Source organism: Cygnus olor, chromosome 1 (genome assembly GCF_009769625.2).
Source record: "Cygnus olor isolate bCygOlo1 chromosome 1, bCygOlo1.pri.v2, whole genome shotgun sequence".
Lineage (NCBI taxonomy): Eukaryota > Metazoa > Chordata > Aves > Anseriformes > Anatidae > Cygnus > Cygnus olor.
This window is the reverse complement of record NC_049169.1, coordinates 2,095,544-2,117,286: the sequence shown is the minus strand read 5'-3', so window position 1 is coordinate 2,117,286 and position 21,743 is coordinate 2,095,544. Positions and strand designations below refer to the sequence as shown.

The 21,743-nt window shown below is 44.2% G+C and overlaps 1 protein-coding gene across 5 annotated transcripts in view; it reads left to right on the top strand.

The window, feature by feature from the left end:
• Window positions 1-21,743, top strand: part of EXOC4 (exocyst complex component 4) — a 382,143-nt gene that overhangs the window by 317,844 nt on the left and 42,556 nt on the right. For all 5 annotated transcript variants that reach the window (XM_040546059.1, XM_040546040.1, XM_040546051.1 and 2 more), the window contains 2 exons: window positions 4,005-4,160; window positions 14,291-14,469. In XM_040546059.1, the coding sequence (XP_040401993.1) occupies window positions 4,005-4,160; window positions 14,291-14,469 (335 nt within the window). The remainder of the gene's footprint in view (window positions 1-4,004; window positions 4,161-14,290; window positions 14,470-21,743) is intronic.

The following is a 21,743-nucleotide window of genomic DNA, read 5'->3' as shown; positions in this document are numbered from 1 at the left end:
AGCTGTACTAAAACATGTCATCCTACCTTGTGATAATTGACTCGAGGACCCGAATTAGGTTGACATTGATAGGAAGTTACGGAGGCAGAAAACTGGCTGAGATGTTAGAAAGAAAAGGTGGGGAAAAAGGTGTCTGTAACTGATGGTGAAAGCTGGGCTTCTAACGGAGATCAGGGTATGTTCCTCCTTGTTTAACATCTTTCTTAATGAGGGGGTGGTTGGAGTAAAACCAACCTGTCAATAAATATTAGGAGGTGTTGCAACTGTGGGAAAGAATGGGGAAATAATTCAGAGGGACCCATGTGGAAGTGGCGGTGTCCCAGCACTGATAAAGTAGAAGCACCCTTTTGATTTAAATGGAGAATTCTGACAAGGTCTCCAGTGGCTCTCGGTCCCATGAGTAAAAACATCACCAAAAGGTAAGAAAAGTAGGAATCATGTGAGATAGGCTCTTGGAAAATACTGGCCCTAGAAGAGCAAGGACACCCAGCTCAGTCTGGAACTTGCTATAGCGGCCAAATGGACTCCCGTTTCCCCTCCCCTGCCACCCATTCCAGAAAGCAGTAGGGTTTTTGAGGCCAGCAGATGCTAAGGATCATAAAACAGAAAGGTAGCTCTGTCTTCTGACTCCACCGGAAGACTCCCAAAGATGACTTTCATGTGTAAACATCTGAAGGGCTACGATACCGCTGTAAATAATTGAGTACGGAGGCTGAGTACTGAGGCTGCTATAAGGGAAAATAATGGGGAGTAATGGGATGAAACTGAGTAAAGTAAAACATGAGCACAGTATCGGGATTTTTTTTTTTGTCCAAGAGTTAGATTTGTTCATCTGTGAAATAGACTCCCAAGGGAAGGAGTCTATTACTTCAGTCATTTAAATCTGGAAAGGGCAAAGCACTGACTAATATATTCAGTGGAACAGTTGTCCTGCCTTGGCAGAGAAATGGCCAAATATCATCAAATTCAGTTTTTCCAGCTCGGATGTCAGAGATTCTGGTGGAATGTTTTTTTTCCAGTGTGTTGAGCAGATCCCTTTTTTCATAAACGGAAAAACACTGAGTTCCTAATAGCAGCAGAAAGCCAAATTGATATTTTGATGCCGAGGTCTTCTGTGGCTGGAAACAGAATTCATTCTTTTCTGTCTGTGGCAGATTGAACATGAAATTTAAAGATAAGGAAAATTTGTATGTAAGTGCATGTGACAAATTCATTTTCACAAGTCCTGTGTACTTACTGAGCAGAGGTTGTTTTCTTGGTGGCAGGTGAAAGGAGTGATAGGTTGCTCCGTGCTGGTGGGAAAAGAAGTCATCTCGGTTTCACAATAAATCAGTGTTGGCTCCTATCTCAATGCCATTTTCACCCTTTTCCTCTTCCAAACACATATACTCATTGTGTTGTTCCTTTTATTTCTATTTATTGACAAAACATGCCTTTCAGTTATTTTAAAATGAGACTGGTTAATCCACATAACCCTTCAGAAACCTTCAGGGTCTTTATTATATACCCCTTCCCAAAATCACCATCTGAATGGCAGCGAGCTCTGACCATCTGTGTGCCCCATGACCATCCCATGACCATCATGTGTGCCATCCAGAAGTGTGCAGCCCAGTAAATGGCCCTGTGAGGTCCAGACTGAGCTGACGTGGGTTGAGCCAGCACAGACACGTCCATACTGCAGCACCCAACGACTCTCGGTTGACAGAGCCAGCATTGAACCTCCGCATCTTTTCCATCCTCAAAGTTTCTGCCCTCTTTGGAGAAGCCGGTTTGTCTGGGGTACAGCAACAGAAAAACATCTATCCAGTGTTTGCACCTTGTCAGCCCCTACCGTTGTAGGGCACAGCAAAGATGCATTACTTCTGGATGCCTTGAAGTGTTGTGAGCAAGGGGTATCTGAGGGGCAAACACAGGTCTGAGGTGTTCTATGTATTTTTGCTTAGTAGAAGCTGATCCGTCTCTTGGAGCATGGTGGAGATACTGATTGTGTTGTCAATCTGCAGCTAAGCCTCTCTGTAGGAACAGGGCTTCTGAGACCTTGTCTTTTCATATGCTTCATTTCTCAGGTCACACTATACTGTTTTTTTTTCAGTGGGTTTCCCATATTCCCATTAGAGAAGGCAAAAAAAAAAATCCACTGCTGCCTGTTAGAGAGGGCACCACCATGCTCTTGCTGTGAGTGATGCGGACAGGGGACATCTGCTTCTCCTTGGGCTGGAGAAGCAGTCCAGTTGGTCACCGTGAGGCTTGCCAGTGAAGGAAACTGGTGATAGGATGTAGAAGGAAATACCAGTACCCCTAATTCCCACTTACCTGCTCTAAGAGGGTGAAAAACACTTCCCAAATCCTTGCAGTTTACCAAAAACCCAAGAGAGGGAGAGGACTCTCAGCTCACCGATGTGCTGGTGAAATAGCAAGCATGGAAGAGCACTATGCTGTGTGTGCTCATGGTTGTTCATGAGCAATCCCAACTCAAAAAATAGGCAGCTAATTGACTCCTCCATGCAGAGCATCTCTTTTGTCTCCTGCAATTGCCGGTGAGGATTTCAGATTACTTACATTGCCAAAAATATTAAACGGGAAATCTTCGTAATTGGAATATGCTGTGATCTTTGATTCGATTTCACACATACATACGACTCAGCTGAAAACTATTATCAGATGTTTTGGATGACCGGAGAGAAGATTTGGGACCCTGCATTTCCTTTCCTTGCTTCAGACCTGCTCCCCAAGCGGGGCCAGCTGGTGTGCGGTGAGCTGGTGGCTTCCACCCAGGTCTGCCTGGGCAGGTTTCCACATTGCAGGCACAGCACAATCAGCAGCGGCTGGCGGGCTCGGTTGAGATTGCAGAGAACAAATGAGCTGTAGAGAAACTACTTCCTCACTCGCGTAGTGCAGGATGACCTCCTCCAGTTGTGTAAATGATAGTAAGTTGGATGATTTCAAGGGAGGGGACAATATGGCCATTTATCCCCTGAGGGACTCTATCAAAGTGCATCAAGAGTTGTGAGCTCGAGAGGAATTTGTATCATAGAAACATAGAATCATTAGGGTTGGAAAAGACCTGCAAGATCATCTGGTCCAACCGTTCCCCTATCACCAATGTCACCCACTAAACCATGTCCCCAGGCACCACGTCCGACCTCTCCTTGAACACCCCCAAGGACAGTGATGCTACCACATCTCTAGGCAACCCATCCCAATGCCTGACTGTTCTTTCTGAGAATAAATGTCTCCTAATTTCCAACCTGAACCTCCCCTGGCACAACTCAAGGCCATTCCCTCTAATCCTATCACTAGTTATCTGCGAGAAGAGGTATCGTGTCCACTTGTATTGCTGTGCCCTCCACCTATTTGCTGAATTAATTTTTGGACCCATTCTCTAATACCGTGTGGTTTGCATGTTTGTATGTGACAGCGATTTTAATTAATAAGTGTGGAATCATGTGAAGAGTACAGTTTGCTGTATAAGGACGTGAAACTATTGGAGAGTGTCCAGAGAAGGGCTACAAAGATGGTGAAGGGCCTAGAGGGGCCTAGAGGGGAGGACGTATGAGGAGCGGCTGAGGTCACTTGGCCTGTTCAGCCTGGAAAAGAGGAGGCTGAGGGGAGGCCTCATGGTGGCCTGCAGCTTCCTCACGAGGAGGAGCAGAGGGGCAGGCGCCGACCTGTTCTCTTTAGTGACCACTGATAGGACCTGAGGGAATGGTGTCAAGCTGAAGCAGGGGAGGTTCAGGCTGGACATCAGGAAGAGGTTCTTCACCGAGAGGGTTGTCGTGCACTGGAACAGGCTCCCAAGGGATGTAGTCATTGCACCAAGCCTGTCAGAGTTTTAGAAGCGTTTGGACTGTGCTCTTAGTCATATGTTCTGAATTTTTGGTTAGACTTGTGTGATGCCAGGAGTTGGACTCGATGATCCATGTGGGTCCCTTCCAACTCAGGATATTCTATGATTGTATGATTCTATGCTTTGCACTGATGTGATTGCTGCTGGTTTCCCATAGGAGCATTGTGCAGTCGGACGAAAAGCTGGTGATCAGCGCCTCCTGGGCTAAAGACGACGATATTAGCAGGCTCCTGAAATCCCTGCCCAACTGGAGCAACATGGCTCAGCCCAAGCAACTGAGACCCAAGAGAGAAGAGGAGGAAGACTTTATAAGGTAAAACATTTTATAGCCCAAGTTGTAAACGGGTTTTAAAGACAGCGCAAAAAATGGTAAAATGTGCTGGAAACAAAGTAATTACGGTGTTTGCGTAGCTGTTGTGTCTCCAGGTATGAGAAGAGTTTGAGATGTGGTTTTTCCTTGAGTGGAGTAATAAAACTTAAGTCCACATGCCTTTATGTGAAGGCACCAGCTTTGCTGAACTGAGAATTTCCTGCACGTTGCCTGTGTTTCGTTCTGCTGATGGTAACAAGAAACCATTAGGGAAATGTGCTGTTTTGGAGATGTTTCTGGGCTGTGTTTGTCAGCGCCTGTTTCACAATGGATTGATAGCTAAACCATCCTGCAGCTCTTTATCCTTCAAGAGAAAGAAGAAAGTGGAGCTTCTGCTCTGATGCAGGAGGAACAGAAGAGAGGGAGGCCATGGGTCAGCAAGGAGGCTTCAGTGGCAGCGCCAGCTTACTGCTTTCCTGCACTTCTTGACTATTTCTGCTTGTTCAGGCGCAGCTCTTTGAAGAATCGTGCTTGTGAAACAAGTCAGGAAAGTGGCTGGGATTGGGGAAGGAATGAAAGGGTTGTTTTTCATTCAGGCAGATCCTCATGGTGCTTGATGGTGCTACCCTGGTGACCCATGCAATAGAGAGCACCAGTCTGTGACCTAATAGTGGGGACAACTGACTGTACTGGGCAGGGATTCCCAGAGCTGGCATTGTCACCACAGCTGCCCTCTGTTTGAGCTGGGACCCTGTGGTGTTTCACCTCCATCCTGAGCCCAGCAGCTATTAAGGACAGCCAAGAGTTCACTGGTCTTGAAAAGCAGTGGTACCTCCAGAGGGAATTCGTGCAGAGGCAACTTTCTGTATCCAAACAAGATTGTTTCCACCTTTTCTTTTTAGGCAAGTGGAATCCTGTACACGGGCAGATTGCCTTTCCTTGCACACTGTAAATCACTTAGTTTTTGAATCATTGGCTCATCCAGAAGAAACGGGCCCTTTTTGTCATTCCAGCAAGTCAAAAAGCTTGTCTACACATCCCCATTACTATTCATTACATCCTTGATTGGCATTTGGCTATAAAACAGTAGGAGTAAGTGAAGCTGTTGAAAATTAAAGTCTAATTTGCCCAGATTGTCATTTTACTTATTCACTGACTTCAAGCACAATAACATAAAGATGATGCAGTCTAGAGAGAGGAACGACAGAAAGTACAAAATACATCTAGTCACAGAAATGCTTGCTTGTACTGCTGTGGGTACTGCAGTAGGTATGGAAATCAGCATCACCAGTGTTTTAAAAAGTCTTCAGTGACACTGGAAGAATCATAGAATCACAGAATCGTTTGCAAAGCCCTTGAGGTCTTTGTGTTTTTTCTTTTTTTGAGATGTGTAAATCTGGTCTCAACTTCCATCTTTGCCATCAGATTTCTCCTTTGTTTCTTGGCATGGAAGGGTGCTGGGATGCCCTCCTGGCTCCTTCTGTGGTTTCTGAGCCATCAGCATGGGACACCAGAGCTCCCATGGATACAGAGCTGGGTACCGTTGGCTGAGTGTAACCTTCTAGAATAAATACCTGGCCAGGCTAAATCTGATGGCCAAGCTCAGTCTGATGATAGCAGTGCCAGTATTTTGCTCCTAATGTGCATTTTATTCCAATATTGTCATTTTACTCTCCATTAATTGAAGTATTTTTTGAAATTGTATCAGAGATGTTAGAATAGAAAGCCCTATTAGGTCATCTACATTGAATTCCCTGAGAAAAGCTCCTGTACTCTGCCTTTTTTTTTAGCCTAGATGTTAGAACAAAGATCTTTTCTCACTATCTGTTTGCACAGAGCATCATGTATTAAGCCCCAGTTCCTCAGAGTGCTGTTTGAATGCTCCTGTAGCATTAATTTAAATGATAATAATTGGTCTGGGCCAGTTTTAGCCATTGATGGTAAGCGACATGGCTTATAAACTTCTTCAAGAATCTGTGCATGGTTGAATAGGTCTCTCCTGAAAGCTTCAAAATAAAATTAATTGCTTGTCCAATTTTTTGTCATCTTCTTTCCACTTAAGCACACTTTTTTCAGAGACTTGCTCCTAATACAAAGGAACAAGATTTCTTTGCCGCTGTTGCTTCTTTCTCTCCCTCTTGGCACTGCTGAAAAATTGGGAATAATTCTGCCTTAGCTATCACTGCCTGAAGGCTGCTGCAGAGCCAAAGGGAAATGGGTCTTTGCCTGATTAATATCTTGGTTAGGGTCATCTCTGTGATGAGAGAGCCTTTGAGAGCCTTTGAGAGTTCATTTCGTTCTCACTTGAGCCATCCAAGCTATTTAAAACACTGACACGTAGAAACCCACCTGCGTTCACCGACCCAGCTCCTCAGCTAACAGGGACAGGACTAAGCATCCTTTTGCTGGAAAGGAAGGTTTAAGCTTGGTGAAACGTGGGAGCATGTTCTGTCCGGACATAAAACAGGGCTGACGGCAAGGCTCGAACTACTCAGCAGCATCCCTTTATGAACGCTGCTGAATTAAATAGGTCCTGAAAGTTTGCCACTAGTTTTTGGATTGTGGCAGGAGGAGCCATCAGTGCACTGTTTTCTTTTCCTCCGCCTCCTCAGGTTTCCTGTAACTCATTTGTTTAATTAAAAGGAAGAATCCAAATGCAGTGCCTTTGCAAAAAAAACACCCTCATGCATATCTGTGTTGACAGTGATTGATTCTGTTGTCTTAACCTGCCACTATCTCTTTTGCGAATAGATGTCAAAAGGCAGGGTAAGCTACTAGCAGAATCTCTCCATTAATATTCTGGTGTGGTTGGCCAGACAAAGGGACCTGATTGAGCATATTATAGTAGCTCAGAACTTGGCAAGGGGAGAAAGGAAAAGAAAAGTCATGCCTCTATTCGTATAATTAGTTTTTAAAGCTCTGAAGGCTATTTGGCACTGGGGCGAGTGTGAAATATGCTGCCCTTATCGCTTTATAAAGGTTAGCCTTCAGTTCATTACTGAATCAGATATGTTGGTGATAAAACCCAGAGATTTATCATTTCCAGGTTTGCCTTTGACGAAGGAAAGCAATGTAAAAAGAGCTTCAGATCTGGTCACACTTGAGTTAAAGCAGAAATTCCTGGTTTCCAGTGCAGCTCTGCAGCAGAAGGGGTGGCAGGGGCTAAGGACACGTTGCACGCGACATGTTTGGGGAGCTGAGGAAGGTATGTTGGCAATTCATGGGGCAACACGTCTGCCTGAAAACCCCGAGGTGGTCTGAACATCACCCCCCAACGCAGATTATTACGGTTGCAGATCAGAGATACCAGATCTGTGCTAGGAGGATTCCATTTCCTCTCACCTTTTGACTCCAGCAGGCTCCTGAACACCAAACCTGGGATCAGATTCTCAGGCTACAGCTGTTGTAGCAATTTAAAAACCCCATTCTCAGTGTCTCCATGTACCACAAGCCTTTTCTTTTCGCTGCTTCTGTTTTTCTAATGAGGATAACCCTGCCTGCAGAGTGCTCCAGCTGCCTGTTGCATCTCCCATTCACCTGCAGATGCTCATCCTCAGTCGCTCTGCACCAAAAGGAAGAGGTATTTTCGAACAGGATACCTGTGCAAGAGCAGATCCTTCACCAAATTCTCCCAAATGGCATCGGTCAGGACAGTTACACTATCCCTGCTTAATAGGATCTCTTCCCTTGATTTAGGCAATGCTGTCCCCTGCCAGTACTTCCAGTGTAAAACTGGAGCCTGCTAGCAGATTTGGGACTATGTTGGAGACGTTTCACTGTTGGATAAGACAAAAATGTCAGGCTAAAGGATAAAAACAGGGATAGACTAAACGTCCCACCAGAATGTGTGGCAGGAGCAAGAAACATACCCTCCAGTTTTGGGGCTGAAATCCTGAGCGTCGTGCAAGTTCATCAGCTGCTCCTATCACAGCTTGAATTGCTTCAACTGCTTCCAAAGGGATAGACGTGCTTAAAATTTTCCATTACATAAATAAACAGTCTGCAAAGCTGGGAATGAGTTGGGACAATTTGCACTGGGCCTTCAAGTCCTTCCTTCGTGCAAAATTGAGAGCCACAATGACGGGAGCATGGAGTTCAGGTCCTAGCTTGGGGTAGGGTGTTCTCCCCTTTTTCCACCTCTCTGGCAGCCAGGAGGCACCAGTGAAGGTTTTAGTCAAAAGCAAAATCTTAGGTTGTTCCATCTGCTGTCTGGTGGGTGTTTTTTGTCACGTTAGATTTGGAGCTTTCCATTAATTTTATTGTCTTTTGATGCCTGAAGCCCTGGTGTTTCATGGATGGATTTTCCCTTTCTTTACCTCTTAGATTTCCTTCCCATTTTCAGTTGTGGCTTTCCTGTCTCTCTTTCCTTGTTCCTTTCTCTCTTTAAAATAAAAGGCCTCCCTCTCCAACTTCCCAGGCTCTATTTCTTGTATTTACAATACTTCTAAAGGGGGAAAGGATGGTCTTGGAAGATTGGCAGCAGACTCTGTCGACATTTTTCCTCCACTGGGACAATGAATCTGGGTGTGCTGTAGGTGTGAGTCATTTCCATTTGATGACAGTCTGCTCCTTTCTATGAAATGAGTTTCTAGATCTCATCTTGGATCTTAAGAAAGACGTGTCTAAATGGCCTCATCATGAGCACAACTGATGCTAAATCCTGTTGCTGTCAAGAATTTCATGTGAGAGGCATAAAATAGAGTGAGCTCCTGGATCTTCACAGGGCACTTCTTATCTGAGAAGTTCCCTCCTGCTTCCCTTTGTCTTATGAAGACAAAGAAATTTGGGGGCATTTGGGCTGGGTTTGGGGTTTTTCATTAGTTTGAGGAGGGGGCAGTTGACTGTTATGTGTGTTCTGGACCTGAATCCAGGAAGAATCTTCCAGCTTCAGATTGGTTTATCCTACAGAGTGCAATATCTATTGAAATGAGTGCAGCAGTGCTCAGCTCTGCCAAGGTCCCTTTCTGGGTACCCCTACACTGCGTGGCAGGGATGGAGAGGGAAGGCAGAGCAGGGACATGGAGCTTCAGCTCCTTCACAGAGCTTTAACACCAGCTCCTGCTTTAACAAGATTTAATATCGTTAAATCACATCATTAGAGCTACACAATATACTCTGAGACACTTCCCTGTCTGCTGTGATAAATTATATAATACAAACCTAACAAGACCAGAATATTCAAATAAATTTAAGCGAGACGATGGCGCATGATGTTACAGCTTAAAATTGTCAATTAGCGCGGTCTGCTTTTCGACGGTGTTGCGACCTCTCAGCAGAGATTTGGAGCTGCCTGGGAGTGCTGGCGCCGATCGCGCTGGTCCCTAATAGAGATGCACAAATTGTTGTTGAGGCTCTGCAAATCCCGGCGAACCTCAAATCTGGGTCGTTTTTAGGCTGGGCTAGATCTTCAGTCCTTTAAAACTGAGTACCTTAGGTTGGCAGCGTGAATTTATATCCACTGAGGATGCTCTGCAGCATCTTTTCATCACGGCTACAATGCTGTTTGGATGTGCTGCGAAAAAAATGTCCTCGTGTGCTGAATTTTTAAAATACCTTCAGGTGCTGAACCTTTGAAACGAGTGAAACCACAGCTTCTGTAGAAATGCGGCTGGGACGGGTTTTATTGTTCTTGCGGCAGCGAATAATTTCCGAGGGTTTCCTTTTGCAGGAAAAGCCCACGTGGGTTATTTGTTTTGGTACTCGCACAATTTCTTGATGACTGTTGAACAAATTCTGGTGCGAGATAAAGAAACAAACCACTTTTTTTTTCTCTCTTTCTTTATAAATAAGAACATAATAGGAATTTCTTTGATTTGGTTCAGGGGAAATCTGTCTGCCTGTGTAGTTACTATCTACAGTTTTTGAGCGCAGTCCCCAAGCTGACTCTATGGCTAAAATGCAGGGATAGAAAACAAATTATCTTTGTCCTGTTCTCAGTTCAACAGATAATTTTAGGATATTTCCTATACAGGCACAGCTCTGCCTGCTGCTTTCTGCTGTGGTTTAAATCCATTTTGTTGCTTCTCCTCTACAAGCATCTGATGCTCAATGGAAAGGATCCCTCTGAGGTCTGTGGTCAGGAGGGTATGAGAAAGGACAGGAGGTCTTCGTCAGGTCAGTGTGTCCCTGGGGGGACTCCCAGGGGTTTCTCTTAGTGTCCTCCCTCCTCCTGCAGCTCCACCCTCCCTCCCAGTGAGCTGTTTCCTTGGCCTTATTTGCAGAAGGGATAATTGAAGCTAATTTTCTGGCAGAGAAAAAGGAGAGGAGCAGTAAGCGAACGTAAAGCTGCTGCCAAGGGTACATCAGAGACCTCCTTCCTCATTGTGCAGTATTGATGCAGACACTTGGCTGCTTTTCAGCCCTGCTCTGGCACGGGCAGAGAGCCTTAAATGTAGCCCAGGTCATCCCCATTTATCACATATGCTCTTCCTTGGCCTTTTTTCCCTAGTGTACGAGTTTCCCGTCCTCCCATGAGGCTGAAATAGAGATGAGGGGAAGTCTCATCTACTGTCATCAGTCACTGTGTTTCCAGTCAGTTTAGCTCAATAGGTTGTTTAATTTTATCAACAACTCATCCCGTGAATGCATCACCAGTGCTCCTGCTTTCTGGAGGAGAGGAGGGGGAAACCAGTCTGTCTGCAGAAGACTCCTCTTGGAAACCAGGACCCCGACTTCTCCCCATCCCTGCTGGTACCAAGGATGCGCTGTGCATCCCAGACAGTATCCACGGGAACAGAATGGATCTAGTGCTGATACATTGCTGGTCACTGTGTTGGGAAAAAAATATATAGAAATGGATGGCTTACCAAAGGGAAACAAAATGAAGTGCTTTGTTAATCCAAGGACATAGCTGGCGCAGCTGGCCTTGTCTGACAAAGCAGAGATTTAAGAGTGAACCCTATTGAAGCACATATAAATCCCATGGGAACTGAGACCAAAAGGCGATGAAGTGTTGTGGCACCAGCGTCAAATACAGTTATAACAAAGAGTGAGCTCCGACAAAGGAGCAGCTGGACAGTGAAGAAATATACTTGAATTTTCTTTGTTCACGGTGTAGCTGATATGTAATATTAACCTATTAACCAATATTAACCTTGAGCATCAGTATATACATACCTGAATTACCTGCAGGAGAGTGGAGCCTTGTCTTTTGTTCCAGTTCTATAAAACACTCCATCGTGAACCACTCGGTTGTGTGGTTTTCTTGCTTTCTAAAATATGTTATCTCCACAGCTTGAAATTTCATCCTTGAGTGGTCAACAAAATCTGAAGGATTTTTTTTGTCTTTTGGAAAGCTTTGGCAAAATCCAAAGGAAACTTTGTAGTTAAGGTAGGATGGGATCTGGGTTTTCAAAACCATGGTAATTCAAACCAAAGGTACCCACTGAACCATCAGAAACTTGTAAATTATATGCATGAAGTGGTTGCAGATGAGTTCATGCACTCTGGCTCTGTCTTAGATAGACACTTACAGGTATAAAAGCAACCAGAAAAGTAAGAAGTATGGCTGAAAAACCGTACAGGAATCAAAGGTCTGAAGACACTATTCTAATATACAGAGTTAAGGTTGGATATTCAGATGATTTGTTTTTTCATGTCCTTACCGTTAAATGTTTAGCCTTGCAAATTTAATAAAGAAACACATATAGTGAGCTCAAACAAGCATCCGGAATAGCAACAGTTTGCTTCAGAGAGGCATTTGCTAACAGCAGACTTCAAGTTAAATTATTGCAATTCACGAGAACCCTTTAAAGTCATCTTTTGGAAGAGAGTTACTTGCTGAAGGTTGTCTCTAGTTTAGATGGTCGTGTGAAAGAGGGCGTTGAGGTTTCTGCAGTCAAGGACATGTATTAAATAAATAAAAAAAAAAAAACGTTTGCTGTCCTTTTGGCACAAACTTTAGTTGTTGTTTGAGAGTGTCAGAATTGCATTTGTCGCAACAGCGTTTTAGAGTATAGCTTTCTGTAGAAAAAGTGATTTGTATGGGAGTTAAAGTAGGAAATACGCCCTGCTTTGTGTTATATAGATTGCAGCCTGACGGAAAGCACTGTATTATTCATGCACAGGCATCCATCCAAAGCAGTGCCAAAACCTTTCTCTTGGCGTGTGGGAAGGCAGCAGAGCCATCCCTGTGCTCCAACCCAACTTGTAATCGCGGCTGTGGGCAGCGGCACGCTCGTGACTCCGCATTTCACAGCTCTCAGATGGTGACTCACAAACAAGTGCTTTCTCTGCTGCATTTTGTATTGGAAAGCCATGTTAACGAAGGTAGAAATCCACCAAATGTTTCGTTTCTTAACTTTTTAGAGTAATTAAGACAGTTGCCAGTGGGATTTGACAGTGGAAATCAAGAGGAGTGGTTCAGTTTGGGTGGGAAAAGCATATCTTTGACATGTCTTCTACTCCCCAGGAGCAGAAGAGAATATCTGGGTGTCTGTAGGTGGGTAGAGCTAAGTGAGCTGTCTTGTGGCCACTGTAGAAGCCAGTAACACGTTTTGTTTGAATGAATGATCACACTTTACAGAAGAATAAATGCTCAAGCCTGGCTATGAGCTTGGCCATTCAGTTCAGCCTTGGGTTGGGCTTCACAGGAGTCACTCAGGCTGTCCTTGCCTGTAGCCTCTTATTAATATCTTACAAATGCCCAGGAAGGGAAGCTTGCTAAGGCCTTTCCTGAAGTGCAGAAAGGATTTAAGCTATTTCCAGTAGCCAGAACAGATCAAAATTAACCCCAGCTAATGGAGAGGGAGGCCAGCTGAACTGCCACTGCCCTATTCCATGGAGCTGGAGATGCTCCTGTGGCTGAGCTTCAAACACAACCACGAGGTAAGGTTGTTCCTCTCAAACCATGGCACCCAGGATACAGCCTAAGGCAACATAGTTTGTATTGTCAAGACGAAGAAAATCCTCAAAGAGAATTTTTTTTAATGAAAACTATTTTTTTTGCCTTTCATGAATTCCATTGAGCAATTTAAAACCATTTCAGTGTTGTTCTTTTTTTTTTTTTTCTCAAGTGACAGTGAAGTCCCACAAATCTAGCGAGATGCTGGCAATAAAGCTGCTTAGATAGTATGTAAAACGCCACTGATGGGATTATTTTGCTGCAGTTCGTTGCAGTTATTATGCTCAGCAGCATGATTCCTCATTGTAAGTTCATAAAAGAGCTAATGACAGGAAGTGGAGGTTTGCAAAGTTGAATGAAAGTGGAATGCAAATGCGTAACAAAAAGAGCAACTAATGACGGGAACAGTGTACCGAGGACCATGGTAAATGTGCCGTCGCTTGGAGTCTTTCAATAAAATGTACTTGGCTTCATCCAGGAGTTATTGTAATTAGACATAGGGACCGTTGGGTGATTTTCTCTGTCCTAATGGTACTCAAAAACTCATCCTACCTACCTACCATCTCCTACCTGCAAAAACGTTGGGGGTATTTGCCATGCAAAGAGTTTACCAAACCAGTTCTTTGTGGACATGAGTATTGGGAAAGTTAAATCTCAATGCAAAAGATGGAGTGTGAAACTGGAAGGAGCGTTTACACACTTTGAAAGAGATTTTTCATTTTTATGGGGTAAGCACGTTTTGTCTTGGTCATCATTTCTCAGCAGGTGCTATCTATAAGCGAAATAATGCACGGGCTAATGTTCAAAATCATTTGTTTGTCTGCTTGTTGTGATAAGCCCTCAAGTTTCACGTGAGATTTCTTTTGATGTATGTATGAACAAAATTGCTTCAGAGATGGAAAGAGATGATTTACAAGGAAAGATTAAAAGTACTGCATATTTGTACATACCCCAAAGAGACATGGAAATCAGCTGCATGCCTGGGAGGGGTGTAAATGGTGGGGGAAAGGGCTGTGGGGATTGACTGGGATCAGGTTTGTAACTGTGGGAATGAAATGAAATGCCAAGATTGGAAATGCAGGGGGAATGATAGAAAAAAATCCCTGAGATGGTCGTGTCATGAACTGCAGCATATTTTATTCACTTTGATGAGACTTTCAAAACTCCACAAGACAACCGTCTCGAGATCCTGCCCTGGAGCAGTTCTGCTCTGGGTGGTTTGACCTTCTCCATCTCCCCCTTGCTGGCCCTGTGCTCTATTTCTGAGGCTGGCTTCGTTTCTGCATTTCAGGGCTGCTTTTGGCAAAGAGTCAGAAGTTCTCATCGGCAACCTGGGAGATAAGCTCATCCCCCAACAGGAGATCCTGCGGGACGTCAGCGACCTGAAGGCCTTGGCCAACATGCACGAGAGCCTGGAGTGGTTAGCAGGTCGCACCAAGGCAGCCTTCTCCAGCCTGTCAGCCACCCAGAGTAAGTAGCTCCCATAGGACGACCATTGTAGAGATGGAAACCAATATAATTATGCAATTTGAGCAGGCGTGGGCTTTTCTTCTTGATTTCAAAGGGTTTATGTCAGAGGAGAGCAGAAAGCAAAGCAGCTCCATCTCTTTCTTCCTAGTGAACACCGTGGTGTGACATCTGCTTGGGCTGTGGTGGGGGACACGGTGCGATGGTGCCAAGGGCATCACTTCCAGCAGAAGCTCTGCTGGGTCTTTCAACGCTCAAGCTTTTCAGCAGTCCCTGCTAATGACACTCCACAGGAGCAGGTATCCGTGCTGAGACAGGTTTTGCTTTCTTTAAAGCGTTGCTCGATCACTGAATATTTAAAAATATAGGTATTACAAATTCAGTAGAGAAACTGAGCAGCTCTTAATGAGGAATGCCCTAACGTGCATGTCACTGGGGCACTGATGCTCATCCTGCAGAGGCAGCCCTTGGTGAACCGAGGTGCAAGGAGGGCAGAGAAGGGAGAGCCTGGAGACACTGCTTCTGCTCCTGGCTGTCAGGGATCACCCGCGCTACCTTTGTGAGATCATTTCACTTCTCTGTGCTTCAGCTTTCACTCCTCTCCCCTGAGAATAGTGATTTTTTTCTGTCTGGAAAGCGGTAGAGACGTGATTAGTGTTGCTTCTCCTTTTATCACCGTCATTGGTGTTGTCTGCCCAGGGTCACGTTCAGAGGAGGGCTGTGGCTGTGCCCCAGAAGTAGAGCTTGGCACAAACAGCCCACAGCTCCTCTGCTGCCTGACGGAAGCCTTTCTACTAAAACATATTAAGCTGTTTTAATCACACAAAATGTTTTTTTTTTTAAGAATAATACGCTGCTTGCAACATGACAGGGCTGCTGTTTGCACCTCACTGGGTGCCTCAGTGCAGTGAATGTCAACAGATCAGAACACGCCGCGTACCAAAGGTGGTGTCTTTGACCTGCTGGCTGCCTCTGTCACGTTGCGTAGCAGCAGCAAGGCAGTCCACGGCATGCAGCTAAGTGTGATTATTGCTCTTCTCCATCGTTTAAAATCAGTGGCTCATCAGCCCTCCAGCAGTGCACTCTCCCAGCTGTGCTCCAATTGCTTACAACAGACTTAGATAAGAGAAAGATACCAATACCATACCAATACCACATCCTTTTATTCTTACCACTTTCAGAAAGTTTTGTTTATGTGGTAAGCAACAGGTGCTGTAAAGAATTAGACAATGCACATGTAAATGTGTGACATCTCCTTACATCTCTTAGCACCTCTGCTGTTATTAACTCGCAGGGATTCTCCCTCAGCTCAGCTGGCACGGAGCTGAGCTCTTTGTAGGGCCAGGGGTTTGCACCTTACCAGCCTACCTCGATGTTCCCAATAGTTGTCCTGCATCTGAGGCTGACCCCAGTGAGGTGGCTGTGCATTTTTATAGCCCTTTGTATTTCCCTAGATCTCTGTAATACAACATGGTGCATTTTGCTAATATCAAGCAGCCTGTGACATCTCTGAGTTATATGATGTGCATCTCTGTGGTTGTATGTAGCACTAGGTTGTAGACGAGGGGCAAAGGAGAAGCAAAGCGTTACATAAAGTTATCCACACAGCTTAGCAAGGCACCAGGACACATGAGGACATGGTGAGGATACCTGGCATTTCAGCAGTTGGTAGGGGGAAGGTCTGCACAGAGCAGCAGGACTGGGGGCAGCCACATCCTCTGAGCTTCTGGGTGAATTTTGCATCAAAAAATCACTTTTGCCCTGTTTTCTGGGGAAGTGATGGGGGAAATTTGGTGGTGCTAAATTGGAAAAATCTTAGTGTTACATCTCGGTTAAAATAGTTGCCCCTTGACAGCACACCTTCTCTATAACAGTGTTGGGCTTTATTTGACTGTCTAGGAGAGCATCATCATCTGGGTGAGTGACAGTCCCTCCTATGGCTTATGGCTGCCCTAGAGCAGGACCTCTGAACTCTTTGCTCCAATTGTCCCTGATCCGTTGGTTGGGCTCCAGGAGGATAATTAAGATTATACAATCAGCAAACAATTAAAGATGTAAAATGCCATGTAGCTTTAATATTTCTATTACCCATACTCTGAGTTCTGGAGGATACCTGAGTGACAAGAAGAACTGCTGGGCTCTCACGGTGTGTACTTTACAAGATTAAAATTTTAAAAAAGAAAATAAAAGAAAAAAGAAAGCAAAACCCAGTGGAAAATGCTATTAAAATTCAATAGGCAAATACTTATTCCCAGAACTTTAGTAACCAGAGGAGTTTTGGGGGCTGAGGAGTTACGCTCTAACAGTCAAAGTTGTTAGAAATAAAAACATCATTCATAATTTCAGTTCTAGTTGAAACTCAATTTTTTAAAAAAATCAATGTTTTCCAAACATAAAAGGGCATGAGCATGACTTTCAAGCTTCTGAGAGGACGTTACATGCAGCAGTGAATAAAAATAAAAGTATAAAGTGTAATATTTTACTTGTCAGCATCCTCCTGACAATAAAAATTCATCTTCCTTTGTAATAACTTCATACGAATGCGCTAAAATGTCTGTATACAAATGCCAGGAATATCTGAAACAAGAGGAAGAAGGAGCTGTGTTAGAAAATGATAGAGGCTGTTGACCTCCTGGTTATAAATGAAACCTGGTGGAGTATTTCTCGTAAATGAAACGTCAATAGAGCTGACTGCAGTCTATGTGGGAGAAGTAAAAAGCGATGCTGTGGGGCAGAGGTGTTGGTGGAAGTCAGATGTATTTACAAACCCAGCCAGCTCCAGTGATATACAGGGGAGTGCGATTCTTTGGCGGAAGCATATAAAGAATAAAGAACAGAGGAAAAATGAGATGAGATTTTTTCTTTCCATCCCACCTGGACTGAGCAGGAGGAGGAAAAAGGAAAACTAGCTATTGTTTCCAAGATTCATACAATGTTAATGCCGTAACGCTCGGCTGTCATATGAGTTACTCTGTTCTTTTCTGGGTTGGTTTGATCATCTGAATTTCTGAGAATCTGATTGCTGCAAGAAACAGCATATTAATGAGAGTGAGGGGAAAGGGAGGGAGGGAGTGAAATAAAATGACCAAAAGTAAAGCTAAATGAAGGAGTTTTCTGCCACTCACTGAAGCTCACCAAATTCAGACTGGGGTTGCCATAAGTGGAGCCAGCATTATCATTTCGGCATTGGTAACTTGACTTTAAGATATGCCCACGTGAAACCCAAGTATTCCAGTTCAGTGCAACTGGAATCCTTGGTTCGTTATATCCAAGTTGACAGGCCGTTAGTCACCTGCAAAGTCTTTTCTGTCCCAACAATTTGAGGTTAAATCTCAGCCCCACTCAGGGCATCATCAAAGCCCTCAGTGAGTGACCAGGACCAGGATTTTTGGTGCATTGCCAGAAAAACCGTAATCCCCAACAAGTCCATGACATGGTGGTAGTGGCTCCGATTTCCTTCCTTGTAGAACGCTGGTAGCTTTCCCAGCAAAGCTTCCTTGGCAATCTATGGACACAGCTACGAGTATTCAGAAACCACAAGGCAGAGCTGGTCAGATACGGAAGTGTTTGGGGAAATCCTAAAAAGGGTGCTATACATCTGTGGCTTTTTGGTTAGGCTGTCAAAAGGCCCCTTAGTACAGATAAAAATTTAATAACCTTTTGCTGTGGATGTGCCACAATTATCACTCATTTAAAAACAGTCTTGCTAATAGAGTGTTTTATCATGCTGGGCAGTCTCTGCATTCTTCATTATTTAGTGTTTGCTAAGCTGATGGCTCTTCCATTGCTCTTCCCTTATCTGCACTGCTTCAGAATTGGATTTTGTATTTTCTGAACCAGTCAGATATGACAAAGTCATTTTCTTTTTCTCTTGTCTTTTGAGGGAATACAAACTTCTTTTTTAACAATAACAATTTAAGGATTAAGGTTGCTGGAAGTGGATGAATTTAACTGAGGAAGTCACGTCAATTTTGAATAGGTTTTATGTGAAAATGGAAGTCGGGTTTCCTCCCCACTTCCTCTCCTGCTTCTCTGCCTTGTCCCGGGCAGATACAACAAACCTCAGCCTTTTCTCTTCGGGAAGCTTCAGCCTTCTGAAGCCCTGTGAATATTTTACATAGAGCGAATTATTATGCATGATGAAGAAGTTGGGCCAATCTTTACATTTTTAAGATGGTTGCCTGCTGTGTGCAGGTAGGAAGATGAAAGATTAGCCATTAGCCAGCAGAGCTGCAGCTATCCTTTTACATTCAGCTGGCTCTTGGCATCTTGTGACTTCAGATGGCTGTAGTCAGCAGTTACCGACCGGCTGCCTTAAATACTGGCTTTAAGATGACTTTTTTCCCGAGCTTACCTGAAACAAGATCATCTTTCTCTTCTAGATGGTTTATTGGAAGTAAAGTTTTTGTACATGCACAATGTGCCTGCATATACTTACAGATAAGTAGATACTCTTGCATCCACCCAAAGGTTGGTCAGTATATTGTGTTCAGTTTCTGTGTGTGGTTTCTGTTTCTGATCCTTAATGAATAATATTTTTAATGCAATTTTAGTACCTTAACAGTTTTAGCTAGAAAAAAAGGACTCCAGCAGTAGTCTCAAGAAAGACATCTCCTGTCCCATCATGTCCTTATCTACAAATTAAGTCGCTTTAGAAATGGATCCTGTGACTCCATGTTCATTCAAAATAGCTAAGTCCAGCAAAGAGCACAACAAGAGGAAAAGCTGGGTCGGGAATGTGTTGAAATCAAGGCAGAAATGGAAAAAAAAAAAGTCTTGAGTGTTCTTATTCTGTGATGTTTGTTGCTTTTTTTAGCATCCCAGGTCCTGGATTTATGCAATTAAGTGAGAGTCTTGCTGTAATTGAAAACCACATACATACATGCACATTTATCGTTTTTCTTAGCAAAAAGCTTCAAAAGCATGAGGGGCTCAACACATACTGTTTTTAACACCAAATCTAACCCAGTGATTACTTGGATTGTTGTCAAAGCTCTTGGTTTTCAATACCAGCTCCTCTTTGTCTCCTGTTGCCCTTCAGAAGTTGGCACAGGAGCAAAGCTTCCTTAAAAAGCAAAGATTCAAAATCTTCTGCACAACCCTGGCTTCAAATAGACTTCAGGCTGACCATTAGTTTACAGTGGCAGAAACTAGAAAGTGAACACTAAATAAATCGAGGACAAACGTGAGTACAAATTCAGAATTAACACCAGCAGCCCATCTGTGGGGGAAGCACCCCGGTGCTAGGGAGGATGCACGGGAGACCTCTGAGAGCTGGCTCCATCACCGGGACATCCTAACCCTGCTGCTGTCCGCAGAGTTGAGCCACGGCAAAGCCAACAGGGCAAAGTTGTTTCTTCCCAGACATAAATTGCAATTGTTCACCGGCAGAGCCAGGTCTCCACTGCGGCAATTTGCATTAGACACGGAGCTAATTACTCTGTTTGGTTAAGCCAGCTGCACGCGGGTTTAATGAGAGATAGGGAAATGCCTCGCTCCCTTTCCGGATGGGGTTTGCACAGGCAGTCAGAAGGACGCAGCACTGCAGTTCTCCCCCCTGAGCTTTACACAAACTGTATCTGAAGGGATGGAGATTCACAGCTCCGGGCAGGATGCTGCCTCCCACCTCCCACCCAGCCCCTCTGCCATAAGATCGCACCCCATGACAGCCAAAGCAGTGTTTAAGTGATGTCAATACGTCAAAGTGATGCACATGCCAATATGCAGATTGGTAGATAAATGTCTCCTGTTCCTCCTGAGGAAATCCTTTCCCATAATCCTTTCCCATTGGATTCTTTTTTTTTTTTTTTTTTTTTACATCCACCTGAGTAATTGAAATTGTGCCTTACAACGTACAGAAAGGTCACGTGGAGTTTGTTACTGCTTTATTCAGTTTTCCTGCAATTCCCACTGCCACATTGCACTGTCATCCCCTGGTTTCCAAACTCAAGGCTTCAGTTTCCTATGGGTTTATGAGCCAGCTGGATTCAGTGGCAGAAATGTTTAGAAGTGAAATCTCAACAAGGACATCAGTAATAAAGCTTAGGAATTATTGGCTTGCCATGGCTCTTGCCTGGCGGCTGGGTCTGCTTAGGAAGCTGTCAGACGTGGTTTGGTCTGTCACTTGGGTTTTAGGGTGTTACAAAATGAGGATACTTATGCAGAGGCATTGCAAGGTTGGCAAGGACAGAATCTGGCCCTTCTGAAGTACTTAAAAAAGCATTCAGCCTCTTCACTATCTTATCACAGATACTTCCAAAGCAGGTTGTTTTTCACCCGTTTAGGGGTGCTTTCACCCCAAAATCAAAGGGCAGCATGTGGAAGACACCATCACCACTCCTGTGGATGGGCAGGGCAGCACTTCACCCTCCAGACTTGCAGCAGTCCTGGTGAGCCACAGCTTCGTTCAGAAGCAGGGGGGAGAAAAATGGGTTGTGCAACAGCTTTTTACCAAATACCGCAGATTTCTGTCGCTGTCTGGCTCTTGTTAATGATAATACTGAGCATTTGCATTGCACTTTCCAGCCATAGATCTCAAAATACTTTGAAAAGGTTAGTGAAGGCCATTATAGGATCAAGACTATCCTGGAGCACTTTGCACCCGAGAGGTCAGCCTCCCCTTTGCCTGGCTCAGCGTGCCTCCTCGTACTGAAATAGGCTTTGATAGCTAACAGAAAGCATCCTGCAACACTTGAGAAAGTGATGTCTTTTAAAATTGATGGCAGAGCCCCTTTATACCACTCTGCCAGAGGAAAGGAGCTATAATTTACACTTTAAGGCCCCTTTCTGCTGACAGAGTGGTGTAAAGGGGTCTCAGCACAAATGAAAATCAGGGCCGACGCGGTGGTAAAATTGATGCCTTTCATTTCATAGTCAGGCCACACTGCGGTGGTGAACTCAGACGGGTCTTTGTGTTTAACCCTGGTGTTTCTAATGAACTGAATTCAGCTCTTAAATGTGCCTATATTTCTCTCCCATTGGAGCTTATTTTTTTCTGTGATTGAGCTTGTAACACATCTTGCTGTATTGATTGCTCATGGAGAACTTTTTTTTGTAGAGATCTATTAATAGAGAACCTTATTTAAAAGCCAGATTAAAGGTGATCAACACGTGCCTGACCTCACACGGGAGAAGCGAATGCTGTTGCATTATTATTTTAACAAAACTGCATTTCTTTCTAAAGCAGAAAACTCTGCAAATTTCTTCCAAATGTAAAACATCTGCCATGAACTTGAAAAGATAAAGTCTTGCATGTTTGTATTATTTGATGAATTCGA